General features: G+C 36.7%; 2 protein-coding genes and 1 long non-coding RNA gene across 6 annotated transcripts; 1 reads left to right on the top strand and 2 right to left on the bottom strand.

The window, feature by feature from the left end:
* Positions 1-632: 632 nt before the first annotated feature.
* On the bottom strand, positions 633-2,681 carry LOC101735484 (thiosulfate sulfurtransferase/rhodanese-like domain-containing protein 3). The gene is made up of 4 exons (XM_004931107.5): positions 2,354-2,681; positions 2,059-2,250; positions 1,564-1,726; positions 633-792 (listed from the first exon to the last, which is right to left on the bottom strand). The coding sequence occupies exons 1-4, from the start codon at positions 2,460-2,462 to the stop codon at positions 741-743; spliced, it is 516 nt and encodes a 171-aa protein (XP_004931164.1). The 5' UTR covers positions 2,463-2,681; the 3' UTR covers positions 633-740.
* A 1,257-nt stretch (positions 2,682-3,938) lies between these two features.
* Positions 3,939-25,197, top strand: LOC101735843 (angiomotin). 3 transcript variants are annotated; one of them, XM_038012869.2, is made up of 15 exons: positions 3,939-4,276; positions 4,483-4,629; positions 5,487-5,653; positions 6,643-6,797; positions 7,221-7,428; positions 7,780-8,003; positions 11,906-12,086; positions 12,845-12,994; positions 13,694-13,802; positions 14,845-14,990; positions 15,346-15,485; positions 16,704-16,898; positions 20,235-20,369; positions 21,225-21,457; positions 22,135-25,197. In XM_038012869.2, exons 2-15 carry the CDS (start codon positions 4,557-4,559, stop codon positions 22,254-22,256), a joined length of 2,238 nt encoding a protein of 745 aa, XP_037868797.2. In that variant the 5' UTR covers positions 3,939-4,276; positions 4,483-4,556; the 3' UTR covers positions 22,257-25,197. The 3 variants fall into 3 exon arrangements, with proteins under 3 accessions (XP_037868797.2, XP_037868799.2, XP_037868798.2); XM_038012871.2 differs by having other exon boundaries at positions 4,061-4,200; XM_038012870.2 differs by having other exon boundaries at positions 4,126-4,294.
* On the bottom strand, positions 10,131-11,809 carry LOC134199399 (uncharacterized). Of its 2 annotated transcripts, XR_009973881.1 has the most exons (3): positions 10,972-11,673; positions 10,645-10,888; positions 10,131-10,540 (listed from the first exon to the last, which is right to left on the bottom strand). It is a non-coding gene; the product is annotated as an uncharacterized LOC134199399 (long non-coding RNA). The 2 variants fall into 2 exon arrangements; XR_009973880.1 differs by having other exon boundaries at positions 10,645-11,809.
* Positions 25,198-26,101: the final 904 nt, after the last annotated feature.

The following is a 26,101-nucleotide window of genomic DNA, read 5'->3' as shown; positions in this document are numbered from 1 at the left end:
CTCCTATATCTGCTACTTTTTCAAATTCACATATTAGACTATACGGAAAACGGTGGCCAGGGCTGATAACTAATTGAATGAGGGGAGTTACACTAAGCACAAACTTAACCTTTTGACTGCCATGTAGGTCACTAGTGCCTTCCGTGGCGCACTGAAATAATTATGTCGATTGATGTTATTAGAAGCGGAACATAAACACTTCTGCTTGCATAGGCAATACAAATATACACACTATGCAGCTTTTAAACCACTCAGTTTTTCGCCGGACGTTCTCAGTGGGTCGCGATTCTGATCCGGTGGTACATTCAACAAATCACTGTTCTTGCTAAGGCCAGTGTTCGCCTATCTCTCAGATTCAGCCCGTGAGCTCGTCTACCGGTCCGAAAATGCAGCTCGTATTCAATTTAATAACAATTATCTGAAAATTTTCAGTAAGTTTCTAGGAGCTCCTTGGTCATTTCGCCGCAATTAAACAGCACTTATCAATGCCATGGTGGAGCTATTTTTATCAAGAATATCATTGTGTCCCAGAAATTTCTGATAACTGTGTAAATGTATGACAAAAAAGTACATAATTAATGTTATTGTCTACTCTACTCTCTAATTTTGCAGCTTGACAACATACAATAAAAGACATGGGATAACAACTTTATTCATTGATAACAATAATAAATTAGCTGACAAGGGTTATCTTGTCATTTTAAAACAAATATGAGATTTTATATTCATTTCAAAATAAATCATTTTCCTTTACTCGCCCATTCAGTCCAGCTGCCTTGATAATTCTTTGTACTGAAACATAAAAAATATATTTACAAAGTCGCTCATCATACACCATTATCCATTTTTTTCAAACTAATAGCTAATCTTCATTAAAACAAAATCTCAATTAATGTAGAATAATAAGGGGATAGTGAGGATCTAATTAAAGAAGAAATTAATGAACCAAACTAAATGTTACATGCAGTTATAGATAGTCTCCAGCATATTAATACCACAAACCAATGTCTAATATATTAATTTACATACAAGGTACATATAATATTAAAACAATTTACAGAATGGACAGCTTGGCTTAAATTTATGCGCAAGGGTTTAGCAAAATAGGTACCATAATTTGCTTAAGAGCTAACAAAAAACACATAAAATGTCTTGGTAAATTAGCTTTGAAACTTTAATTTAGTAATATAACAAAGTTTCATCACCAAACCAACCACAGATAAAATAATCATAAAATTATTATTGTTGAAGACAAACAATTATTCTGATTATTAAGTCGGTTAACCAGTCGTCAGATTATTTTGTATCTTATCAACTAGGCCATTATGCTTAAAATGACTTATTTAATATCTATGCAAAATCCTATGGTATTAATATTATTGTCCTTTTAGAGGACATGATAAATACAATCTACATGAAATGTATCAAGTAAAGCTGAAAACCAAGGTTACATGGAACATTGTAACATCAATTTTTGTAATACTATGCTGTGCTACAATAACCATAAAATATATTTATTTATTTATATAACTTATTTTAAGTAACTATAAATTGTAAACATACTTTTTAAATCCAAGATTTATAGCACTTTCTTGAGCCTTAGCAGATCTTCTCCCAGCCATACAATAAAATATCAGTTCAGTATTTTGATTTGGTTTTGGTCTCTTGTAGGTTTTATTAAATTCTTTATCTGACATTTCACCAAGTACAGTTGATATTGTACCTACTGGAATCGTAAAACAATATAGATATAAATGAGCGAAGACAGTTACTTAATTTCTTGACTGTTTTTTAACAGATTTTCTTACTCTTTTATGTCTGGTATTTATTGATCATCTTCAGTGTCAATATCAATACTTTGTTGAGTTTTTTAAAGTGACATTAATAAACTGTAGATAAACTGTATTACATAAAATGAACTAAAATTTTGAGGTATCTCTGAAGAATTTCGATGGATGGGGTCTAGTGATTTTATTGTTATTATTATTATAGGATGTATAATATGCTATCAACATAGAATGCTCAAAAGGCACAATACATTGATTACTGATTACTTACAAGGTATATTTATACTATTTGGTATATGTCCATGATCTTTCACTTCATCAGGTTCTCTAACGTCTATCAGTAGAATATTATTATTGGATATCGCTTTAACTACTTCATCATAATCCGCCACCTTAGTCTCGACTTTCGACTCTGAATACAATCTCAGGGATAAAGCGTTCAACTGTGGGATTGCTTTATATTCTGTGTAAGAGTAATTTATAAATTAATTATAAATCTAATTAACGTATTGTTGGATAATTTAAAAATGAATTATAGAAAAAATCGGACGATAAACGTCGCATACCATTCGATGATAATTGTTTTCGTGCATAGTTCAACTTCAAATAGCCCGCGGAAGTAGTTCGAGACTTTCGTATTATTAACTGTGTTATGCGACGTCCACAGCGAAACATGACGAGTAGTAATACAATTACGTTTAATGAAGTGTATAAATTGAAGTAAGCTTTAATTGTAATGACGTTGATATTAATGAATATACGTAAAAAGAAGTCCCTTGAAGAAACTTTATTAAACGGTGTGACAGCTGACAGCTCTGAGCTCTGACATCTTTGACACTTTAAATGAAGGCAGATTTTTATTAAGTCCCTAACGACCGTCAGTGCAGTGCACTGCCGAGTCAGTGCTGACCTGGTACTGCCATCGTGTAAATTGATTACAAGTCAGTACAGTACTGTCGCGTCAGTGCTGACTCCAATATTCACGCTTTATATTTTTCTGCGTCATTCCGCTCTCCCCACCCACGCCAGCGCTACTGACGCAGCCGTGTAAATGACGAAGTCAGTCGCTGCCGCTTTATTGCACGGGGACCACGCTGCGTTGCACTACATCACAAAATAACAAGAAAAGTAAACGACATGGAGAACTTAAAGATTATTCAACTATACCGCGATATTGATTGCCTGTGGGATAACAAATCACAAAATTATAGAAATATAGAAATGCGCGCAACAGCATTACAGAATATTGGCTGACAAGGCGTCTCTAATAAATGTCTTGACGCTGAATAGCTCTTGATAACAACATAACATTTGTAGGTAGCGACTCGGCTCTGCCCCTGGCATTGCTGAAGTCCATGGGCGACGGTAACCACTCACCATCAGGTGGGCCGTATGCTCGGCTGCCTATAAGAGCAATAAAAAAAACAGCAATTCATCAAAGTCTTGGCGTCATTCTCAAAGCCAGTTTGTATTTCCCAGGATCTTCAATTCTCAACTGGGTTAACAACAAAGCAGAGGCTCCAGTTCGATCTTTGTCATCTATCCCAAATCGGCTTCTTTTTAGATATTTCTTCTTCTAACATACCAGTTAGTTCTTACATCATCACAAAGGTACATTTTCTCAACAAATTGTTAACTCTGATTTTATGCTGTTTTCGAGAATTCATTTTGCCGCACTTATTTTACAAAAATAGCCATAAGATATATCCTCGACTACCGACGAAATATTGGCTGCGTATAAATCGTATGGGTCAGTTCTCGGTGCCAGCACTGGCGACAGCTACTGACCCCGTATAAATTTGCCATAACCAGTAGTCTTCCATTTTTCAACAAGAAAGGTGAAGGTATCACACCATACAGTCTAATCTTTAAAATTTTCTGTTAAATGAAAAATAATATGGAGTGAAAAACTGTATGGATGAATTGAGATAAAGTTAATTTATTTGAGGCTGTCACCAACTGGGATGAAATTAAACGAAACGAGATGAGATGGAATTAAATAAAGTCTCAATAAAATTGTGGTTTTATATAGACTTTAGTGGACTCTTTGGAAGAACTCGAGAAGCCACGACTGTTTGTCTGAATGGTTCAAGTCCTGCGAAATTGTTAACGAATCACGGAACGAATACGTTGTATAAACAGTGCTGTGTACGATTATAAAAGAAAGAGTTCTCATCTATCCTCTAGTATTCCTAGATGTGTAATAATTTAACTATGTGGTTCTTTCTCAGAAAAATTGCAGTATAGAAAAATGATAATTCAAGACTATGAAACAGACTAAGTTTCATACAAATGTGTAATTTCCCTTTGCCTGACTAATTGAACAAAATGAAAAATGCCAATCGCCATCGCCATCAAAATCGTAGATCAAAATATCAAAATATTTTTTGGTTGCTCAGAAAAGCTTTTTGAGGTAGTACATACCTACCTATTTCGTTTCGAAGTTTTTAAAAATCTGACTTCAAAATCAATGATTTTTATGAAAGATTGTGAGTTTGCTTTTTAAGGTATATCCTAGTATCGATGTCGAAATTATTAGTTATAGAAACGATATGAAATTTTTCCTTCAATTTATAAATCTTGTGTATTTTAGTTATTAAATATTGCGTGGTTGACGACGTAGTCTACGTATAGTATACTATTATTTCGCTTATTGAAGGTATTTCAATAAAGGAGTGGGTTGTTTCTCTTTCAGAAAACTCATGTAGCTGTGTTTATCTGTGGTGAAATGGTTGTAAAAAAATAAGTGAAGTCATATTTTACAATAACATGGGGTCAATGAGGCCAACCGGACGGTTCCTTTCGTTTACGAACAACATACAGAGAGCACAGAAACAAACTGGTGATTGTTACAATAATATACAATTAAGATTGCATTGTTATCTGATTAGTCATATTTACCATCACCTAATTTGTAACCTTGTCCTTAATTTCTGATTGGGATGCATAGTATAAATTAACTTTTTGTTTTCTTTTAAATTTTGAAGTATAAATATATCTAAGAAAGATACTGCTTAACATTAAAAATGCAGTTTTTGCATTTATGATATTCTTGGTCTCAATAGCATATGTATCTGGGGGCTGCGATGATGATGATGAGAGGTTTACACAACTTTAGTAAAAATTTAGTACCCTTGGAGTATTTTAAAAAAATTGAATTTTATCTTCAAGGCACTGAAATGAACTTAAAAATAAAAATGTTAACTTATAAGGATCATCTTGCATGTCAACTCAATCAAACCCTATGTTTCCATGCTTGTCTTGTCAAAAATAGTTTAAAAAAACACAACCCTAAAACTATCTGATATTCCTGGCCTTTCAAATCTTAGAGCTTTAACATAAATTCATTTCTGAATGATGGCGGTGTATTTAGCTAAATGAACTAGAGAAATAGAATGTACAATTTTTTTATGATTCTTTAAAAGTATTTATTTCCAATTAAGATTTGGTTTACTATAATTTTTATTTTGGTTGTTAAAAGCTTGTTGTATTTTTATTAACAAATATCACAATTTTGAGGTAAACAGGATCAATTTGTTTTCCCTTTTGGTCGCAGTTTATTTTGTTATATAGGTTTCTTTGAAAAAAGGTTTCTTAAATATAGAAATAGTGTAAGTTTAATTACATGATCGACCTAGACTGAGTTATAAAGTAAACATTTCACATGGAAATTAAATTGTACTCCTCTGTAATTAATAGTGCCTGGCAGTTTCCCTCAAAGTTTATCTGGCAGTGAAACAGATGTATCGACTTCGAATGAAAATTTATCAAGGGAGGAACGTTATGTGGTCAGGCATACAGCTCGGGTTGAACCACAGGGACAAGAGAACCAGAGCCAAATAAATAATAATAGAAACTCATTGAAGGTATGTACATCTTTTCAAATTTAAATTAGAATGTAAAATTTATAAACAAATATATTTTTCTCCTACCTATGCTGAAAGTTCAGTTTTCCTCCTGCTGTACAGGGAAGAAAGTGTAACTTTTTTCCTCCCTGGGTACAAGTGCGCATGCGCGTTAGTGTACGTTTGCTCTCACGCACCTAAAATTCTCCACCATTGTGCTCAGGTAATTTGCAATATTGTGTTTAGTGTAAAAGTGAAATAAACAAAATGCAATAAAATTTAATACTGAAGTATTAAACAAAGATGAGTTCATCAGACAGTTCTTATTTAATTAGTAGTAGTTTATTTAAAAATAAAAAAACAGTTAAATTGTTTTTTTTATGAGTACGGCTACCCCCGGCCAGGGCTTCGCCCCTGGACCCCGGCCCGATTCTCCACGAACTTTTGGCCTGGTAGGAGAGAAAATAGTATTTGCACTGCAGGAAAAAAGTAGGACATCTCATCCCCCGTGTTTGCCACGCGGGCAATTTTACACGTGGGAGGAAACATCCTACTTTTCTCCCTTGGTGCACAATGTACTATTAAAAAAACAAACACTGCTATAGGCATCCCTTATTCTTACACTTAAACCTTGCTTAAACTTCAATGCTAGAAAGTTTGATATTATTATAAAATTGTTATTTAATGTTTATGTTGCCATGCAGTCCTTGTTCTGGTCAAGTAATGAATAAGTTTATCTTCTGATAGAAATTTTGTGGAAATAAATAAAGAATTGGAGTCACACAGTAAAGCACAAAGCAAGCCACATTACAAACCTGCAATTTATACAAAATTTATGTCATTTCTGGAGGTGTATGACAGCTTAGGTTCTTATTCCTATAATTATGTTGTGTGTATCATATTGAAGCTCAGATAGTAACTGTTAGTATAATGGCTTTGATCTCAATAATCACTTATGAGAACTTTGCAATATCTACGTGAACAACATATAAAAAAAACTTTTATTTTAGGAAAGCATCCCAGGAAGCAATCGTAATTCACTGAAAGATTCAGTAGGTGGTTCAAACAGTAACAGAAGTTCTTTAGATGTGTCATCATCCTCATACAACACTCTAATAATTCACAACCAGGATGATTCATGGCCATCAAGACCCACACCTATACGGTTTGTAGAACAAAGACATATTTATTATTTAGTTTATACTATTAATGAATGAGTGAGAATTGAAACTTTCTTCTTTTTTCTGAATTGAAACTTGAACTCAACTTTCTATTAAGTGAAGACTTATGTAACTTATATTCACTAATTGTTCAAAATTCAACCAGAATCACTTACATCTCAAGATTTAGTTTCATTTTATTAAAATTAATGTTAAATTGATGTTTTGAAGGGAAAAATTCATTTAGTTTTAATTGATAATATTAAAGTTTGTTAATAGCTACTACATACACACAAAAAGGGAATATTGACCGATATAACAAACAAAGAAGGCAGCTACCTTCACTAATTGATTTAGTTTAGTAAATATATTAGCTTTATACAAATTTTTAAATGGTAATAAATAAATATTCATTTAAATTTTAATAGTGAACATGAACGTTCAAGCAGTGAAGTAAAGCACCCTGCTACACAATCATCACCTTATCATACACTTAAAAAGGCTGAAGTTGGTAAGAAACCAAGCGGTATACCTTTACCAAAGAGTCATAAAGAACAACCGGTTACAAGCACAGCTAACTACATTGATATTGGCGGCCAAAGGATATACACTAGCCCTCCGGATCATGGTGTTCAGGTAAGGATTTTTTTCTGAATTTGATATATTAACAATACAAATTTAATAATTTTTATCACTACATAAACTAAACTAATATATGTCACACATGATTATTTGAAGTAATACTGATAGGTACATAAAATAGTTTCCAAATTTTATTGTAATGAATCAGATGATTCTCAAATAGGTTTGTCTTCAGTTGTCGATATGATACGCTCAGACAACTCTTAAGTGTATCAATCGATATATCACAACTACCTAGTTTAAGGATGGTAGTATTCCATTCAAAACTATCCAAAACAAAATCCATCTATAGGATCAAAATGTTTGTGAATCTTTTGATTAAACCTCTGCTATTATTGACGACAGGAAATAAATGAAATACCAGACGATTTTTTAAATCAGTCGTCAGTATTAAAACACCTTGCGAAAGAGGTGGCTCAGTCGCCTACACCCCACGGCCTCACGCCTCCTGCCTCGCCTCGAGCTCCTCCATTGAGGGAGGAACCTCGAAAAAATAAAGGCAAAGCGTCGAAAGCTAAGCTAAGCAAAGAGAAATTGAATTTGTCAAGATCACAGCCCGATCTAACCAGGTGAGTTGATGTACGTCTTAGATTATATTAAAATTAAAACTACAAATTTTACCTAAATCAACACTAACTCTGTGTTTCGGTTTGAAGGGTGGGGTAGCCGTTGTAACTATACTGAGGCCTTAGAATTTATATCTCAAGGTGGGTGGCGCATTTACGTTGTAGATGTCTATGGGCTCCAGTAACCACTTAACACCAGGTGGGCTGTGAGCTCATCCACACACCTAAGCAATAAGAAAAAAACTCCGACTGCTGTCTACCATGAAAAATACAAGAATTTCCTTTTAGTAGTCGTCATATAAGTGAAATATAAATTAATATTTGAAGAAGGACACGTCATGAAATAATTTTGAAGAACAAACCTCATTCCGGAGTTAATGGTTTGTTATTTAAAGTGTCTCTGGTCTAACTTGGTGTGGTGGAAGCGAAAAAAATGTTTCCGGGTAAATGAAATGAATTTTCTTTGCCTTTTATACCTAAAAGTGCCGAGAGTAGGTCGGGAGTATCCGATAGGACATGTTTAACGGCCGTTTTCAATAACCTATCTATCCCTAGTTTCGGTTACTAAAGATAGACAAATCTATATTTTTGTCCTTACTTACGTTCCAATAACCTATCGACGGGCAGCAGTTCCTATCGGATTTATCTATCCATCGTCGGGAGGACGGATAGCCTGCTAAAGATAGAACGCTCATACAAATCGTGCTTACTTCCGTTTCAATATGAGTTTTTAGTAACTCTCCGGTAGGCGGCGCTATCTCTAGTATGGGCATTCGCTTATCTGTCAAAATCGGCCCGTTACATGTTTATCTTTCGAAAGTAAATCGCTATAATTTAATAATTGTTTCTCTTCATATTGGCATATCTGCTACAATATGATGATAGTGATATGGAATTATTTCAAATGATAATGGATTGTGATGCAGATAGTGATAGTGAGGCCGATATCATATGGTTAGGAAAATAAAGATCGTCTGAATTATATGGCGAAGATCAATAATTACGAATTTGACTATAGATTTCTGAGCAAAGGTGTTGTGAATGAATTGATTAATTTAATGAGACCATATTTGAGTGTAACGTCAAAAAGGTAAGATAAATTTTAACCATAAAAGTACTCGTTATTACAACTTATATTTGTTTATAGCAATAGCAAAATTATACCTAATTTTTGTTGTGTTACAAAATCACACTCAACAGGAATTCTATAATACTGCTGGATTCCCATGGTGCCCTAAATGACATTCATATACTAATACTATAACCTGGTAGGCTATTTACCTTCATTCTTATTACACACTGATACCTCTACATTTTATATTTGTGTTACAGATTCAAATATAGGAGAGGAATTTTGAAATAGAAAAAGAGTATTTTGAATGTGCAATTTGTGTGCAATGCATCATTGATGTTTCAAAATGTTGTTGCTTGATGGCCTGGGTCTACTCATGATACAACTATAATTAACCATTCCGATTGAAAAGGTATTTCTTATTTATATTACCTTATTTATATTATTATTATTATATATTATTATTATATTTTTATTTATTTATATTATATATTTAGGTGTTTATATGAATTTAATATGACACTATTATAATAAATTATCTACATATCAAGAGAACATTGATAACAAGGTGGACTTGGAAATTGCTATTTGCTTGCCGATAGAGGCTATCCCCACAACCCAATCTTTTAACGTGATTAATTAACCCACATACTCAATCGGAACGATTTAAAATGAATCGCATATTAAAACAAGAAATACTATAGAGAGGTAATCTTCTTTTTTAGTTAAGAGCTTATATACTGTATTGTAAAATAATTTAAGCGAATAATGTATAATTTTCAGATGCATTGGTGTTTGTAAAAGAAGACTCCCTGTATATCATTGAGAAGTAGATTAAAACTAGAAAATATGCAAGCTGTTATTATAGCTGCCATGCTGCATAATATCGTCAGAAGTATGAATTTAGAAGAATTAGAATCAGAAATTTCAGTCGCAGATACATTACAGGAAAATAATATAATTGTTCGTAACAATTTTTCAAAACTTACATCTGAAATACAACTATGTACTTATAAATAATTGCTTCCAAAGATAATTTATAAAATAAACTCCAAATATAATTTGACTATTTTTTATTTTCCAAAATGATAATTACATGGTAGTTAGTACATGCAAGATATTTAATTTAGAATTTGTACATATACTTAAAAAACTATCTAACATAAAATTATTATTGCCTACTTAATTTATGAAATTTAATATTCCATTTAAGTAATTTTTAATTTTTTAAATTATCTAAATCTAACTTACTTTTGCTACAACAATCTCCTTTTCTTTATTTTCCAAGTCAAGTCTCTTTTTTGCTATTAGATATTCTGCTAATGCATTGTCCCTATGCTAGCCTTGCATTTCTTTTCTTCCATCTTGTTTCCGCTTGGCTGTAAAAGTGTTAAAAATATTATATGTGACCTACAACAATGTGCATGCTTTATCCAAAATTTCATCTGCAATCCTTACCACCTCCAGCCTGTAACAAAAAGCATAATTATTTCAACTACTACGGCAACCTGAAGAAAAAATCATGTTTATCAATGTGTTATTAGAGACAAACAATCAACTAATTATACTAACCTTACTAAGGTTGTTTCTTATGTTGCCGTAGCGTTCTTTAAGTTTTCCCATTTTAGTCGAAGCTGCGATGGAGTTGGAAACGACGAATCGACGAATTAAAATCATTTACAAGGGTTTGCCAAGCCTGCTCCTTCAATTTATTGTTTGTGGCATTTGTTGCCTTATTACTGAAATGTTTTTTCGCCGCCACAAGTTCTGCTAGAATCATCGTCTCATCTTTTGTCATGGGTGCTGCCTTTCTTGACTGAAAAAGATATATTTTCTAAACTTGAACTCAAAGTTTTCAAAGTAAAATTATTATTATCAATGTAGTTCATAGATACTTACAGAATTCATTTTATTTCACTGTAGCTCTTTAATTATAAACACACTTAGAATTATAAACGAAAGTTTTAAAGCGTTTTGGAGGTAAGTCATCATATAATATAGTAGGTAAACAATAGAAAAACAAACAAAAGAAACTGATCACTGCTTATTGGTAAACGGACTGTCAAAACGTTTCGTTTCATAATTTCGACTAGGATAAAAATAGCAATACGTCCAATTTAAAAAAATCTACATATGTTTTTATTACTTTTTGTTATAAACAAATGTGTTTATGATAGTCTACAATATGCTGGTTAAATTATAGTTATAATTTAGAATAAAATAAAATAAGTCTTGATCCTGATGTTGTTTCGTATTTGTAGTAGAACGAAACGTATCAAGAGGCTCGGATAAATCGGAGGGAAGAAGCTATCTACTGTTGGTTAAAGAGAGATAGCACTTATCCGTGATTGTGAAACGCAAACTAAGGATAGATACGCTCTTGCCGATATTCGGAGATAGCTATCTATCCGAAAACTCAGATACGTTATTGAAAACGGCCGTAAGGCGACGGCGTCTTTCCATTGTCCCGTCGCCTGAGTCGCAGATATAATCCGAGGCAGCTTCTAGCTGCTAGCTAGCTAGTACGATAAAAGGGCTATCGGATCGCGCGGCTTATCGAAGTAAATTTGACTCTGGAACAATAAAGAACCATAATAAAATGGAGCTTGGCGTGATATCCCTATGCGCAATTGCTGAATGCATTAAAAAAAAAAATACTGATATTATTAATCTTTATTTTAAATCTTATGATCTTTAAAAAAAATTCTTTAAAAATATTTTAAAATGTTCAACTTCCAACAACAGTATGTTAACAAAAACGTGCACATATGATCGTTGAATTCAATATATCTGTAGATTAAGGTGAATAGTGATGTGGACGGTTTTGCCAAAGCGTGGGTGTCCGCGCGGTGCCGGGGGGGTCCGAGTCGAGCGGCTGGTGCAGCGGCGGCGAGGGCTCGCTCGAGGAGCCCGACGACGCCTTCGCCGCAGTACTGGATGCACTCGCCGCCGAGAATCAGCACCTCAAACGACAACTCGCCGACGCTTGCGAGAGGGTCGCCAAGACGACCAAGGTAACGCACCCCTACACTACAGGCATACCGTCGGACTTATATTTATTTACCTGGAGGAACAGTTGTCAGCGGGAGTACTAGGCCGATTGCGGAAGGTTCGGTTCTCACATCGGGCAGATATTCATGTAGCCAACAGATTTGTTTGCTGTTTGTTTGGGTGGTTAATATTTAAACATTTTTCGGTATATATTTATATTAGTTTTTAGAATCCTGATTTGATCTGGTGACCATATGTCTTGTCCCCTTTTATTTATTTATTTAGTGGAAAATAGTGTAGGCTATCCCAAAGCTCCCCCAAAGTGAGCCACAACTTATATCCAACGGATTTCCACGATCGGTGCGCGGTCGCCACTCGGCCCCAGCAGCCATCTATTCTTCGAAAAATCTGCCCTAATTGCCACCTCAACCTCGCAATACTTTGGGCTATGCCACTTATTTTAGTTGTACTGCGAATCATCTCATTCCTGAATCGATTTCAAAGAATTTCATATTGCGGCACTGCAAAATTTGAGATAAGAAGATTTTTATTGGCTATGTAATTATCTTCTTTTAATCTTACCCCTTTACTTTTGGTGTCTTCAGTTAAATATTCCGGATTGCAAGCGGCCAATCATCGCGTGCATTCAAGCCGCCAAGTATTCATGTGTTCCGTTTGCTTCTGTAGGGACTGGCGTTCGCTTTCCTAGATCGCAATGCACGTAGTTCGGATCGAGCGGCCAGACTCGAGTATGTCAGTAACGAATGGCGTGTACTTGCAGTTAGAAGAGGAGGTGGAGAAAGTCCGCAGCGCCCACGAAGAGTTGGTGGGCGCGTGCGACCGACGGGAGCGCCTGGAGCGGGCCGCGCGCGTGCGCCTGCAGGCCGACACCAGGCGGCTGCACGACCTCAACCGCGCGCTCAAACATCAGGTGCCCAACAATAACCCCACTAACATAAAAAAAAACTGATTTTTTTAATTGTCTTCCCCCTGATTACCCCCATCCCTAACTCCACTAACATAAAAAAAAATACTGATTTTCTTAATTGTCTTCCCTCCTAATTACCTCTATTTTTTTCCCCAACCCTAACCCCATTAACATAAAAAAAATTACTTATTCTCTAAATTGTCTTTCAAAACAATTTAACAGGTAAACAGAAATATAATGTAGGTCATTTATATCAAATGGCTTCGCATCTAAGTGATCAAACGACGGAGGAGTATAAAATATCTCACACTTATAGAGAATATAGAGAAGGAGAAATTATACATAGAAACTACATTAAATCAATAAAAAAAACATAACACACACTACCATGTGTTTGACACATACACGCATGCATACTATTTGTTTATTGTTAAACTTTTCTTATTATTATGCTCATAGTCTGTGGTCAAATTGAGAATAAATTAAATATTGTTTGTCTTTATTAATATTTGTATAAAGTGTAGTCTTGGCGAAATCTGTGATTATAGAAGGTATTTGACAATAGAATCATAATAGTGTACCAAGTTACAATTTCAATAAAATTAATTATAATCGAATTTCGACTACCGGGGGATAACGAGTTTTTATTAATGCTTAAGTTTCATGTGAACTATTTGAACTAAAACAAAAACAAAATCGTAGGTGGAGGTGTTGTCGCAGGGGATCCGCACCGAGGGCGACGGCGGCGCGGACGCACTGCGCAAGGAGCTGCAGAGCAGGGAGATGCTGATCGCGCAGCTCATCACGCAGAGTACGTACGCCGCGCGGGGGGGAGCACCCACCACCCTTGTGCTCGTCGGACGTGGGGGGGGGGGGGGGGTTGCTGGCCTCTTCGTGGTCAACGAAATTATTTCATTACTGTTATATATTATGTCGGTCATTCGTTTGGTAGCTAAACTAAACGCAGCACGATTGCGATATCGTCGAAACTCTGCTAACTTCGTGCTACGACAGAGCCTAGCCGATGAAGACACCATCCCACTTACCAACCAACCTTCTAGAAGAGCGCTGCCTCCGTCCGAAGAACTCATTCTTTTTCGTTTGCAAACGTCAAGAGAAGATTTCTAAATTGTTCTAAGACAACAAACGTTTTTTTTTTTACTTTTTTTTTATTGCCTTTGTAGGCAGACGAGCATACGGCCCACCTGATGGTGAGTGGTTACCGTCGCCCATGGACTTCAGCAATGCCATGGGCAGAGCCAAGCCGCTGCCTACAATATTGGTGTACTCAATATTTCTCTTAGCTCGATCACCCTATTCGCCCCTACGATATCTGACGATAGTGTTAATAATTGTGGCTTCTCCGACATATACATACTATCTCTTCGTCAACCCGTTTCCACCCAATGTTGATTGTAGGTCTCTTCAAATTTTTTCCATTCCTTTCGGTCTCTTGCCTTTCGCATCCAGTTCCTTCCAGATATTTTGACCAGGTCGTCGGTCCACCTCATTGGTTGTCTGCCCACGTTGCGACTTTTGTGACCCGTCGATCATTGGTGCAAAGGATAATGTGGCCGGCCGCTCGGCATATTTGTATATGAAATGTCTAACTAACCGATGGTAATATTGAACGAATTTTAAAACTGTTTTACTAGTCGGATGGTGTAAATATATCCTTTGAGAAAACATAAGTTAACGTCATATTGTAGCTTTGAGCGTTTAAGCGGGAAAAATAAAAAATTTGATTGCGTTCAGTAAATATATTTATGAACAGTTATGGTTAGTTAATATTACGTTGTCCATGGGGAAGTGCGTCCTGGAATGGGTATCTGAAGTGGATTGTCTGTTGACAGATAAGGAGCTGGCGTGCGCCAAGGAGCGGCAAGAGATAGAGATGGCGGCCCAGCGCGCCACCCTGCAGGAGCAGCGCACGCACATCGACATCCTCGACACCGCGCTCACCAACGCGCAGGCCAACGTCGTGCGCCTCGAGGAGGAGGTAACCGGCGGCCTCAGGGAGACCTACTTGTCAACCCTACTAGACAGTTATTGCAATTATTACAATTAAATAATTGAAGTGGAACTTCTAATGCGACTTGTATGTACAAGGCTTTATTTGTTGTAGACGAATTGATTCAATTTTATCAATTAGTGGTTTCTGAAAATTTACAAAATACTTTATTAAAATTTAAAAAAAGGATAGGCAAATTGTTACTGCTATCAACAGAAGCAATGAGAAACTAATCGAAGCGAAGCCATCTAGTGGCCGACGCCCGTAAACATTATTGTTGAGTGCTTGAGTTGCTTATCTATAAATAATGTCTGTGTATGTATGTATGTATGTATGTTGGTAGTGCCGGCACGCGGGCGGCTACGTGGAGCGGGTGCTGGGCCTGCAGCGCGCGCTGGGCTCGCTGCAGCACGCCGCCGACCGCCGCGAGCACTCCGAGCGCCAGCTGCGCGCGCAGCTCGAGGCAGAGCTCAACACGCTCAGGTAGCGCGCGCACTAACTAAGGCCCGTTATATCAATCGCCCTGCCTATTTTTGCTGTGAAGCTGTAATGCGTTTCGGTTTGAAGGGTGGGACAGCTGTTGAACTATACCGAGACCTTAGAATTTATGTCTCAAGGTAGGTGATAGCATTTACGTTGTAGATGTCCATCGGCTCCGGTAAAAGCTTAACACCTGGTGGGCCGTGAGCTCATCCACTCACCTAAGCAATAAAAAAAAGAACTTTAACTAAAATCGTAAATTTAAGCGGTGACTAACGATCTACTCGTAATTTAATAATAAATAAACTTTCTTTCGGAGCTTAAACTATTGCAAAGTTTAAGCGGTCACGAGGAGGCGAATTGGACTTAAACTGACCGCTGAGAATTAACAGCTAGTATTTAAGTCTCAAATTCAATACACAGAGATATCTTTAGAGTCATGTCAAAGTAAACAGATTGTTGAATTCTTTCGCTAACTTGGACCAGGTTTGCTCGGTCATTTGATTATTTACATCAGGGTTTTTTCCAATATATTTTCATATTGCCTCGCTTATTTGCTATTTATTATTTAGAAAGATCAAGAACGTATAATTTCCCTTGAATAGTTATATTTAAGCTTCTTTTTTTGTCAAAACTTTCATCTGTCAAATACAGAGTACTTTGAAATTGAGTCTTGATAAAAGATTGAAAGGAAATATTGAAACGAATGCTGCCACATCTCAAAACATCATCTAAGTTTAGCTAAACGGTACTCGTTTTCGTGTTGATATTACATAAGAACTTTAATTTATGGATCAAATTTGAACTAAGTTTTGTTAATTTTTGTTTTAAAACACGATTGATGTTACGGGCTTAAATATTTTCTATTTTGCACGCGCTATTGTTTTTCAACCTATTAACCAGCAGTTGTGCCGTGAGCTGGTTCAATAATTGACACAATAACAAATCGAAATCTAAACTATTAGTTAACACTACAAATAGAGTTTGTGTATTTTAAATATAAATACATTGCACATCATATTGAGTGTAATTTATGTTATCAATAGGATACCCTAATCATTAAACCCTTTTCAATTATTGTTTTTATAGTGATTGAGTCTAAACACCTTGTATATGTTCCCTTCTTTTTTAGCTATAATAGTATTAAAAATGTATTCGACGTTGAGGTGTCGATGACATGACGTGTAGTGATAAAGAATGTGTCGGGTGTCGTGCGGTCAGGAAGCGCGAGTGCAAGTGCGGCAGTGCGGCGGCGGGTGCGGGGGGCGCGGGGGGCGAGGCGGAGCTGCGGCGGCAGCTGCGGGAGCGCGACGAGCGGCTGCTGGCGCTGGAGGGCGAGTGCGCCAAGTGGGAGCAGCGGTACCTGGAGGAGGCCGCGCTCCGCCAGGCGGCCGTCTCCGCCGCCTCCATACCCAAGTACGTACTCGCCGAGCACTCTATGCGCTGCATCGGTCCGCTTCGGGACACATGCCCAGCCGGCACGACCATATAATAAATATTTAATAAATATTTTTTTAATAACAATCACGCCACGTTAACTGGTCCCGTACTAAGTTCGTAAAGAACTTGTGTTACAGGTACCAGATAACGGAAATAAATAAAATATTTAAATTATATACGCACATATATTTAATATATATCCATAACCCTGGAAAAGACATTTATATTTATCATACAAATATCTTCCCTTGGCGGGATTCGAACCCGCGACCCCCTTGTGTAGTGACCATATCACTTACCACTACACCAGACGACCGTTATATATATATATATACTAGCTGTACCCGTCCGCTTCGCTGGGCATTTAAAATTAATGTTATTATTTCTCACCCCCACAAAGATTCTCATCATTAACGCCCCCGCAACTGGTGTAGGGAGTCCAACACTCATATCAGTATTAGCCTATCCATTAAGTACGTCATGTATTTTCTACATGGATACCAAGTTTCAAGTCAATCGGAAGCATGGTTCAGTAGTTATGACGGAACATCCGTAAAAACCACTGTAGATTTATATTCTAATATATAAAATTCTCGTGTCACAGTTTTCGTTGCCATACTCCTCCGAAACGGCTTAACCGATTTTGATGAAATTTTTTGTGCTTATCTGGTATCTATGAGAATCGGCCAACATCTATTTTTCATCCCCCTAAATGTTAGGGGTAGTCCACCCCTAAATTTAATTTTTTATTTTTTAGACAAATTTTTTAACTTCTATTTTTTTATGATACAACATACAAAAATACATACAATCCTCGATGTTCACCCTTCTACGATCAACCCTTATTTTTTATTTGCTAATTAAAAACTAATTTTTTTTGCAAGAATTTTGTTTTTATTTTGTCATGACTTAGAATAAAAAAAATCATATTACTCTGAAATTTTCACCCCTCTACGATCAACCCCTATTTTTTATTTGTTAATTATAAATTTTAAATTTTTTGGCAAGATTTTATTTTTTATTTTGTCATGACTTAAAATAAAAAAAAATTATATTACTCTCAATTTTCACTCTTATACGATCAACCCCTATTTTTCCATCCCGATTTTTATTTTTTTTATTCTATGCACAGATCCGCAATAAGGTTGCAAGATGGCAATCAAATATTATAATTGTAGTACGATAAATTCTTATTCAGAGTTTATAATTTCAAGTTCCTTTAATTATGTTTTTTTTTTAAATTCAATCGATCAGTTATCCCCGCCAGGTGTCGCCTCTCATCCAGCAAACATCACGTAGTAGGGATGAGGACGAAGCCGGTCTCCTGTCTTACTCACTATACATTTTTCAGCCATGTTTCTTTGGTTTTATTTATGTATCAATCGAAGCTTGCCAGCCATGTTTTTTTGGTTTTATTTGTGTATCAATAGTATGTTTAGTAGGTCTGAGAATCGGCTACTATCTATATTTCATACCCCTAAGTGATAAGGGCTGTCCACCCTAAACATTTTTTATTTTTTTTCTTGGTTATAATGAGGTATAGTCCCCGGCACGTAACTTGGCAAGAGTCGCTAGATGCGCAAAGTCGTTTTTTAGGTCTCTTTGGTTGTCAAGCGGGACGCGGGGAAAGACGTAGCACCGTTCCGAGCGCGCGATTGGTAAGTCAGTCGACCCTCCCCTCCCGCACCGCGTCCACGTTCCGTTCGCTCCCGGTTACACATGCGCCTACTAAAGTTGTAGGAACCCTTTGTTTATATTGAGTTTTTGTTACGAGTTGTTATTACTGTTTTAAATTTAGTTTTTGTTACGAGTGTTATTGTTTTAAACTTGCTTGCAATGGCAGGACCAAATACCAATGACAATAATTATAGTCGATTCAGTCACTGAGCGTTTTATTATTTACGCCAGTGACGACAGCGACTCTTCGTTATGTCGACGATGAGGACGAGGTCGAGGGAGCCAACTCCTTCCACCAGCTCAAAAAAAAGGTGCTACCATAAATTTAATCCAAGGGGTAGCACTATTAGAAAATGATAGTGACGACGGCGACACATAATTTTTAATATTAAGTATATTTTTTTAAATAATTTTTTTAACTTTTAATTGTATTTTATTTATAACACCTAATACACTTCACGAATTCCTCTCTTTTCTTTAACTTTCTTCTAAACACACAAGCTTAAAAATAAATTTTGGCAAATAAAAAATTTAATAAAATAAAATTAACATATATGCGGGCAATAAAAGTGACCATTTTTTTGTTGCAATGTACACTATGCGCGACATTACCCCCACTACACCAAAACCTTGCCAACTTACGTGCCGCTTACTATATTATGTGGTTGAATGAGGTTTGTGAGAATTTTATATATTAGACTAGAATTTCCCTAGAAATCTTATTTAAGGCAACACAACGTTTGCCGGGTCAGCTAGTATTAATATATATGTATGTATTCACGCTTCGACAATTCTTCATCATGTCTTAACGTTTGCTTGAATCAGCCTCCGAAGTAGCTATTAATAGCGGGAATCTAATCCGACGTTAATTCGCCCGATGCGATATTAATTAAGGGAAAAATATAACAGATTTTGCTGACAGGAAAAACCTCTAAGTCAATTGTTAAAATAATTATTATATACACACATTTTGGCGGGAACACGAGAAGAGAAGTTGTGGAAATTGTTTTATTTTGTTCATTTCTTCAGGCTTAAATGTCTAATGACGGTGGTTTATAAATTGTTTAGCATCTATGTAAACTCATAAATGTGGAAAAAAGTCACGGGATGTAGTATGTTCTACTACACATCATTCTTTTGAAGTCCTACGTTTGAGAATAATGAAGTGCACTTTTAGTGTGTGACGAGTATTATTGCAAAAAAAAGTGTACTACAATATTGATAATTATGTAACTATTATTAAATTTATCACAAATAAATATTACACGAATAGGATGATTATTGAGTTGGCAAATAATTTAATAATTGCACTCGAGAAGTACAACTTCTGACATACATAAGTATTTACATACGGTTTTTTTTTCTCGAATCGAGTTGCGTATTCTATATATTATATAAAAATTAATTGCTGTTCGTTAGTCTCGCTAAAACTCGAGAACGGCTGTACCGATTTAGCTAATGTTGGTCTTGAATTATTTGTGAAAGTTGTTTTGTTTGTGTTAAGTTTATTTTATACAAAAGTTTAGGTCTTTTATTTCTCGATTGAGGCACTACGAAGTGTGCCGGGTCAGCTAGTGTTTAATAAAAGTTGCTTAATGTAACACATCGATGTAAACGCAGTGTAATCGATCGCAGGGACGCAAAAATAGCGGCGCTCGAGAAAACGTCGGCCGAGTCGGAGCGGCTCATGGCGGAGGCGCGCAGCGAGAAGATCCGCCACATGGACGAGCTGCACTCCGCGCAGAAGAAGGTCGCCGACCTCGAGAGCAGGTCCGCCGACACATTTGTAGCCCGTGCCCCCCCAACCCCCCGCATTGACCGGGCCTGTTATATAGATCAGAGCTATCATTCAAATAAAGGCTGATCTCTCAACTGTATGAATGTTTTGTGATGTGAAGATTTTCCGGGTGGCCAAAGCCAAAGTCCATAGACATCATTACATTTGTGCCGCCTAGTATCTCGAAACACGTGATCCGAGTCTCAGTCTCTATTGGCCTTCTCGCCCTTCAAGCCCGTACAAGCCGACAACTCTCCCTCTCCTGACATTCAGAGTGTACCGTTTAAGTGAGGTGAATCCTGTTTACGACATTCACGGGAGTAGATGCAGTGGTGCTATTTTAGAACACCACGCCGTTATTTACTAAATGATAGTTTTCTTACATGGCTGCAGTCATTTGTGAACAAGCGCCAGTTATGTATCAGGCACCGGCTGTAGGATGTAACCGTGCTGCACATGCATTAGTGGATCCGAGGCATAGAATGTTTGCCTCCAGATTACATTGATCTTTTTTTATTTTTTATTGCTTAGATGTGTGGACGAGCTCACAGCCCACCCGGTGCTAAGTGGTTACTGGAGCCCATAGACATCTACAACGTAAATGCGCCACCCATCTTAAGATATAAGCTTTAGGGTCTCAGTATAGTTACAACGGCTGCCCTGCCCTTCAAACCGAAACACATTACTGCTTCATGGCAGAAATAGGCAGGGTGGTGGTACCTACCTCGAAACGCATTACTGCTTCACGGCAGAAATAGGCAGGGTAGTGGTACCTACCCGCGCGGACTCACAAGTGGTCCTACCACCAGTAACTGATCTAACGGTAGTCCGTACGTCATATACTGTAGAGTGAAAGAGCTGGAGTCGAAGGTGGCAGAGCGGGACGCCATGATCAAGGTGCTGCAGAAGCACACGAGCGCCGCGTACGAGGCGGGCGGCGCGTCGCTCCGGAACCACTCCAGCCGCGAGGAGCTGGTGGCGCTCTCCTCCGGGGCCTCCTTCTCCAGCGCCGAGGGGGTCACCGGCCGGTACCGCAACCTCACGCGCAGGAACTACTCGCCGCACAACGACAACTCCAGCGGTAACACTGCCCGTCTTATACAACTTGTCAATTATTCATTATTCTAAGAATTTATGGGAGAAAATTATAGTCATGGTCCTCCAGAGTGAATGATCTCACCCACCTTTTTTTATAGCTTATGTGGATGGAGGAGCTCACAGCCCATTTGGTGTTATGTGGTAACCAGAGCATATAGACATCTACAACGTAAATGCCAATACCCACTTCGAAACATGAGTTGTAAGGCCTCAGTATAGTTACAGCGGCTGCCCCACCTTTCAAACCGAAACGCATTAGTACCTACCCGTGCGGACTCACAATACGTCTCACCACCAGTAATTACACAAATCACAAGTACATATTTCATTAGAAAAATTGGTACTCGCCGGCAGGATTCGGACATTGGTGCATCGCATCGAACACGAATGCACCGGACGTCTTATCCTTTAGGCCATGACGACTTCACTAAAGACAGACGAGACATTTAGATATTAACTAGCGGTTTCAACTTTTTTTTATTGCCTTTATAGGCAGACGAGCATACGTCCCACCTGATAGCGAGTGGCTACCGTCGCCTATAGATTTCAGAAATGCCAGGGGCAGATTTAAGCCGCTGCCCCTAGCATTGCCCCCCTATGAGACGGTTAAGATCCCCTCTACGTTGGCACATATGAAGGCCGTGTTGACTGTGCGTGCAGGCATCGGGTTCGAGAGCTCGTCCCTGCGGCTGGAGGAGCAGCTGGCGGCGCTGGACTCGCGGCTGGAGCGCGCGCCCGTGCCCGCCGTGAGTTACCGACACCCGCAGCACGACTACTACTGACGCGCACGCCATATACACCGCCCGTTCGATTACCGGAAATAAACAGCGTCCAAAACGCTGAGGTCAAATACCTTGTCCTCACAAAAACACATGCAAATTAACTCTAGCGTAGCCGAATTCCACGTAAGAACTCGTACAGAAGTTTCGATATAAAAAATGTGAGTCGATTTCATCATAGCGTGTTTTCCTCACAAAACACGTGGACGCAACTTTTCGGAAAGCGCTTTCGGACAACAGTTTGACACGCATACTTTTTAAGTGTGTCGTAATTTGTTTAGCGCGACGCTGATTACTCCGTGACGTCACTCTCAGGTGTAAACACTAGAGCCTTACAAAATACCTACTAATGACGTCATTCCCAATTGGTCCTGTTTTTCGCCTATCTAAGCGCTTGCAGCGTAAGGGTAGTCCCTGGAATAGTTTCCAGCTACGCTCGGACTGGTAGGTGAGCCCATTGCTAACACTGGCCCTAGCAAGAGCAGTGCTTCGCTGAACAGAGAGAAGATCCGGCGAGAAACTTAGTGGTTTGTGTCTATGGGTCAGTTGGTCAATATTCAAAAAATATTTGGAATTTATTTGTATGTTCTCAAGTGTACGTCGGATCTACTTTGGTACCCAAAAGGTCTATCACATAATACTCAAGGTAAAGGTTATACTTTCAGATTTCTATTTAGGTATTGGACACATCACTATTAGTTCAGTTCGCCCATTTGTCCGCATATTTACTGTATAGATTTTCACTAAATAATTCATTTACAATATTCTCGATAAAAATAAATTTATTTATATTTATTTTTGTCAATTACTGGTGGTGTATATGGTGTGTTATTTTATTTTTTTGAATTTCGAAAATCACACGTTGATATATATTTAATTTCAATAACAATGCGAATCCTAGTACTACTTACATTGTGTGTCTGTGTAAAAAAAAAAAACTAACATCTGAGTTCCGTTTGATGTGTGATATTGTTTACTGCACGATGAAAATGTTTTAAAGCTTTTTTTCTCAAATATAAAATATATAGACGATCGCTTTGAAAAACTCAAAGACGTTCTGTAAATTAAAAAAAAAGGAAAAAAACCATTGTGAATATATAAAATAAAATAATTCTGTATGTTTGTTGTCGGATAAAACTTGCCATTATTCATCCGATATAATAATAAAAGTACAATTTTATTAATAGCCCTTTTGTATGTACCTATATTCTTAGGCGGCCTTTCACTAAATAATACGGAAAATCAACGTACATATAAAATATACCTCAAGTAACGTGTCTTTCGTTTACCTAATAAAGACATTGGTACTCAAAGTTAGAATAAAAAAAATTAAGATTCAGTACAAAAATAAAAACTTTCAACATTCAATAATTAATAACATTCCTTTTCAAAGTAATACCCAAACATTCCTTTGAGCCAATTCAATTCATGGACAAAATAGTGAACAGATGTGAAATAAAACGTACAAATACCTGATCGAGTGTAATGAACTTGCGCTGTTATTTAAAAAAAAAAAAAAAAGACAAAACCAAAATGCGTTGTAAACGCTTGCAAATCGATGTCTCTACGATCTGTGTGTGGCCCCGCACAAGACAGTTATAACAGCATCGAGATAACTTTAGATTTTTATTATTATCTTATGAATCGTGCCTTAACGCAGACTTTTAAAAGTGAAAGCGTTCGCGCCAGCAAAACGTTCCGGACGCGAAATCGCTTAGTTCAGCAAGAATCTCTGAGTATTCGTTCTCCACTAGTTATCGCCTAGTCTTTTAAGTTTATATAGCATGAGCCTTGAAAACAATACGAATGAATGGAACCGATTCTATTCACTATGAAGTTCTGTATGAAATACGGGATTTTGAAATGTTTTCGATTTTTGTCTCTATGGTTTTTAGTTTCCCGCCTAGTGTAATTTACATGTACATTTTCAAAGGAAAATATTTATTTTTCCGAAAAGAAAAACAGCCAGTATTAAAAAAAATATTGCATTAAAATAAAAATTACGAAAAGCAGATGTATTTTTACGTTAATCCGTATTGGAATAGAAACAGAAATCTAAACGTTAGGTTGTTTATGGTAGTTGCCGCGGGAAATGATACGAAATTATTTTTGGATAACATTTTAAAAATAAATTAGTTTTAGACGTTGGTCACAAAATCTGCCAAAGTTAGAATAGGATTATTTAATCGGCATTTTGAAAATTGTATTTCGTGCTAATAATTAAATTCGATAACATTGTTTCTTTACGATTTTTGTACATATATAGTACATATTTATTTTTTAACAATTATGTTGCATAACTGGAAATTATGCTTGTCATACAAAAATATAATTCTAAATTGTAATTTTTTACCAATTTTGAGTACAATTCTAAAATTATCATTTGTAATTATTAGATCTGTTCTTTATGTGTGTACCTATTTTGCCTTTATTAATTAAAGCTAAATTTACGGTATATTGACTCTCCGTGTGTAAACTAAGTATAGGTAATTATGTATGTCTAATCTTGTGCCTTATGCGTTTGATACACATTTTGTTTTGAGGCTTTAATATTAAGGCATAGTTGTTTATGTATAAAACTGATATGAGTCGACTATTATCAAAGGCGGCAATCTGACTTTTGGACAATGATTGGTAAATCAGAAAAACGAATTATTTACTTTGTATTCCATCGGCAGTCACAAAACTCTTCAGAACGACATCTTAGATAAATAACAGGTTAACTATTAACCTTTATTTAATGCAGGTTTTGAACCGTATTCTTTGAAGCAGACGATTATATTCAAATCAATCTGTATTGACATATCAATAAATTTTTTTTGTCCAATTGCACAGACTGCCACCTTTGATAATAGACGACTCATATGTCTCATACGATACAAATTCGATGTAATGTTATTTTTCTAAGCATGTTTTTTAAATAAAATAATAATAATGTTTTGTTTGTTGTGGTTTTAATGGCTGTTCCTAACATAGTCGCTTTGCGGAACTAAGTATTAATTACGACCCGTGAGTTTTTAATTTGCATATATTTCTGGTCACACTTTTTTACTCGTGATGGCTAGAGACGTACATACGTGTGAGCAGGAAGTAATGTGTCGTTAAATTTATAAAAACCTGAATTCAAAGTTTTCCTAATGCACCTGTATATAGTAAAGGCTCCTTAGTCGCGCTTACTTCATTCGTGTTTTCACTACACGCAGCTTAAAAAAAAATGCGACCCAATTTCTATATTCGCGGATAAAGATTTCTTTATTCGCGGATCTAATTGGTACATATACAAGGATAAAAAGTATTCCAATACGTAGATATCCAACCGAAAATACTTTGTACCACTACACTACATATGCACACGGCGTCTGCATTCGCGGCGTATTTACGGAACATATGCCCCGCAAATAAGGAGCTTTTACTGTAAATCCTATTAATTCGTTTTCGCTTGTTTGAAGTGTTGCCGTGATAACATAATGAAATAATTTTACAAGACCTAAGGGAACCGCACCCCATATCGAAAAGGTAGTTTACGGAAATTATATTCATTTACTAAGGTAAGTAAGTTTAAAAGGGACCAAACGTTAGAAATTTCATATTATGAAAAACCGTAAACACAAGGCAATTTACAGTGGCTGCCTATTACGTCAGACAAGGTCGACGACTCCGCGTCTCGTCTGTACCTACATAATTTTACAAAACGTGCATAACAAATTACAGTGCAAAAAAGTACATAATGATACGTACTTGAAAATTGAAAAAAAATATGGTAAAAGTGCAGCGACTGAAGTTTTTTTTTTATAATTGAAGGATTACTGGTGGCCCGGAGACTTTCAGTTTCACCAGGACAGGTGGGC

This window comes from Bombyx mori, chromosome 9, assembly GCF_030269925.1.
Source record: "Bombyx mori chromosome 9, ASM3026992v2".
Classification (NCBI taxonomy): Eukaryota; Metazoa; Arthropoda; class Insecta; order Lepidoptera; family Bombycidae; genus Bombyx; species Bombyx mori.
The sequence above is the reverse complement of the archived record's forward strand: the minus strand, read 5'-3'. Positions and strand labels throughout refer to the sequence as shown.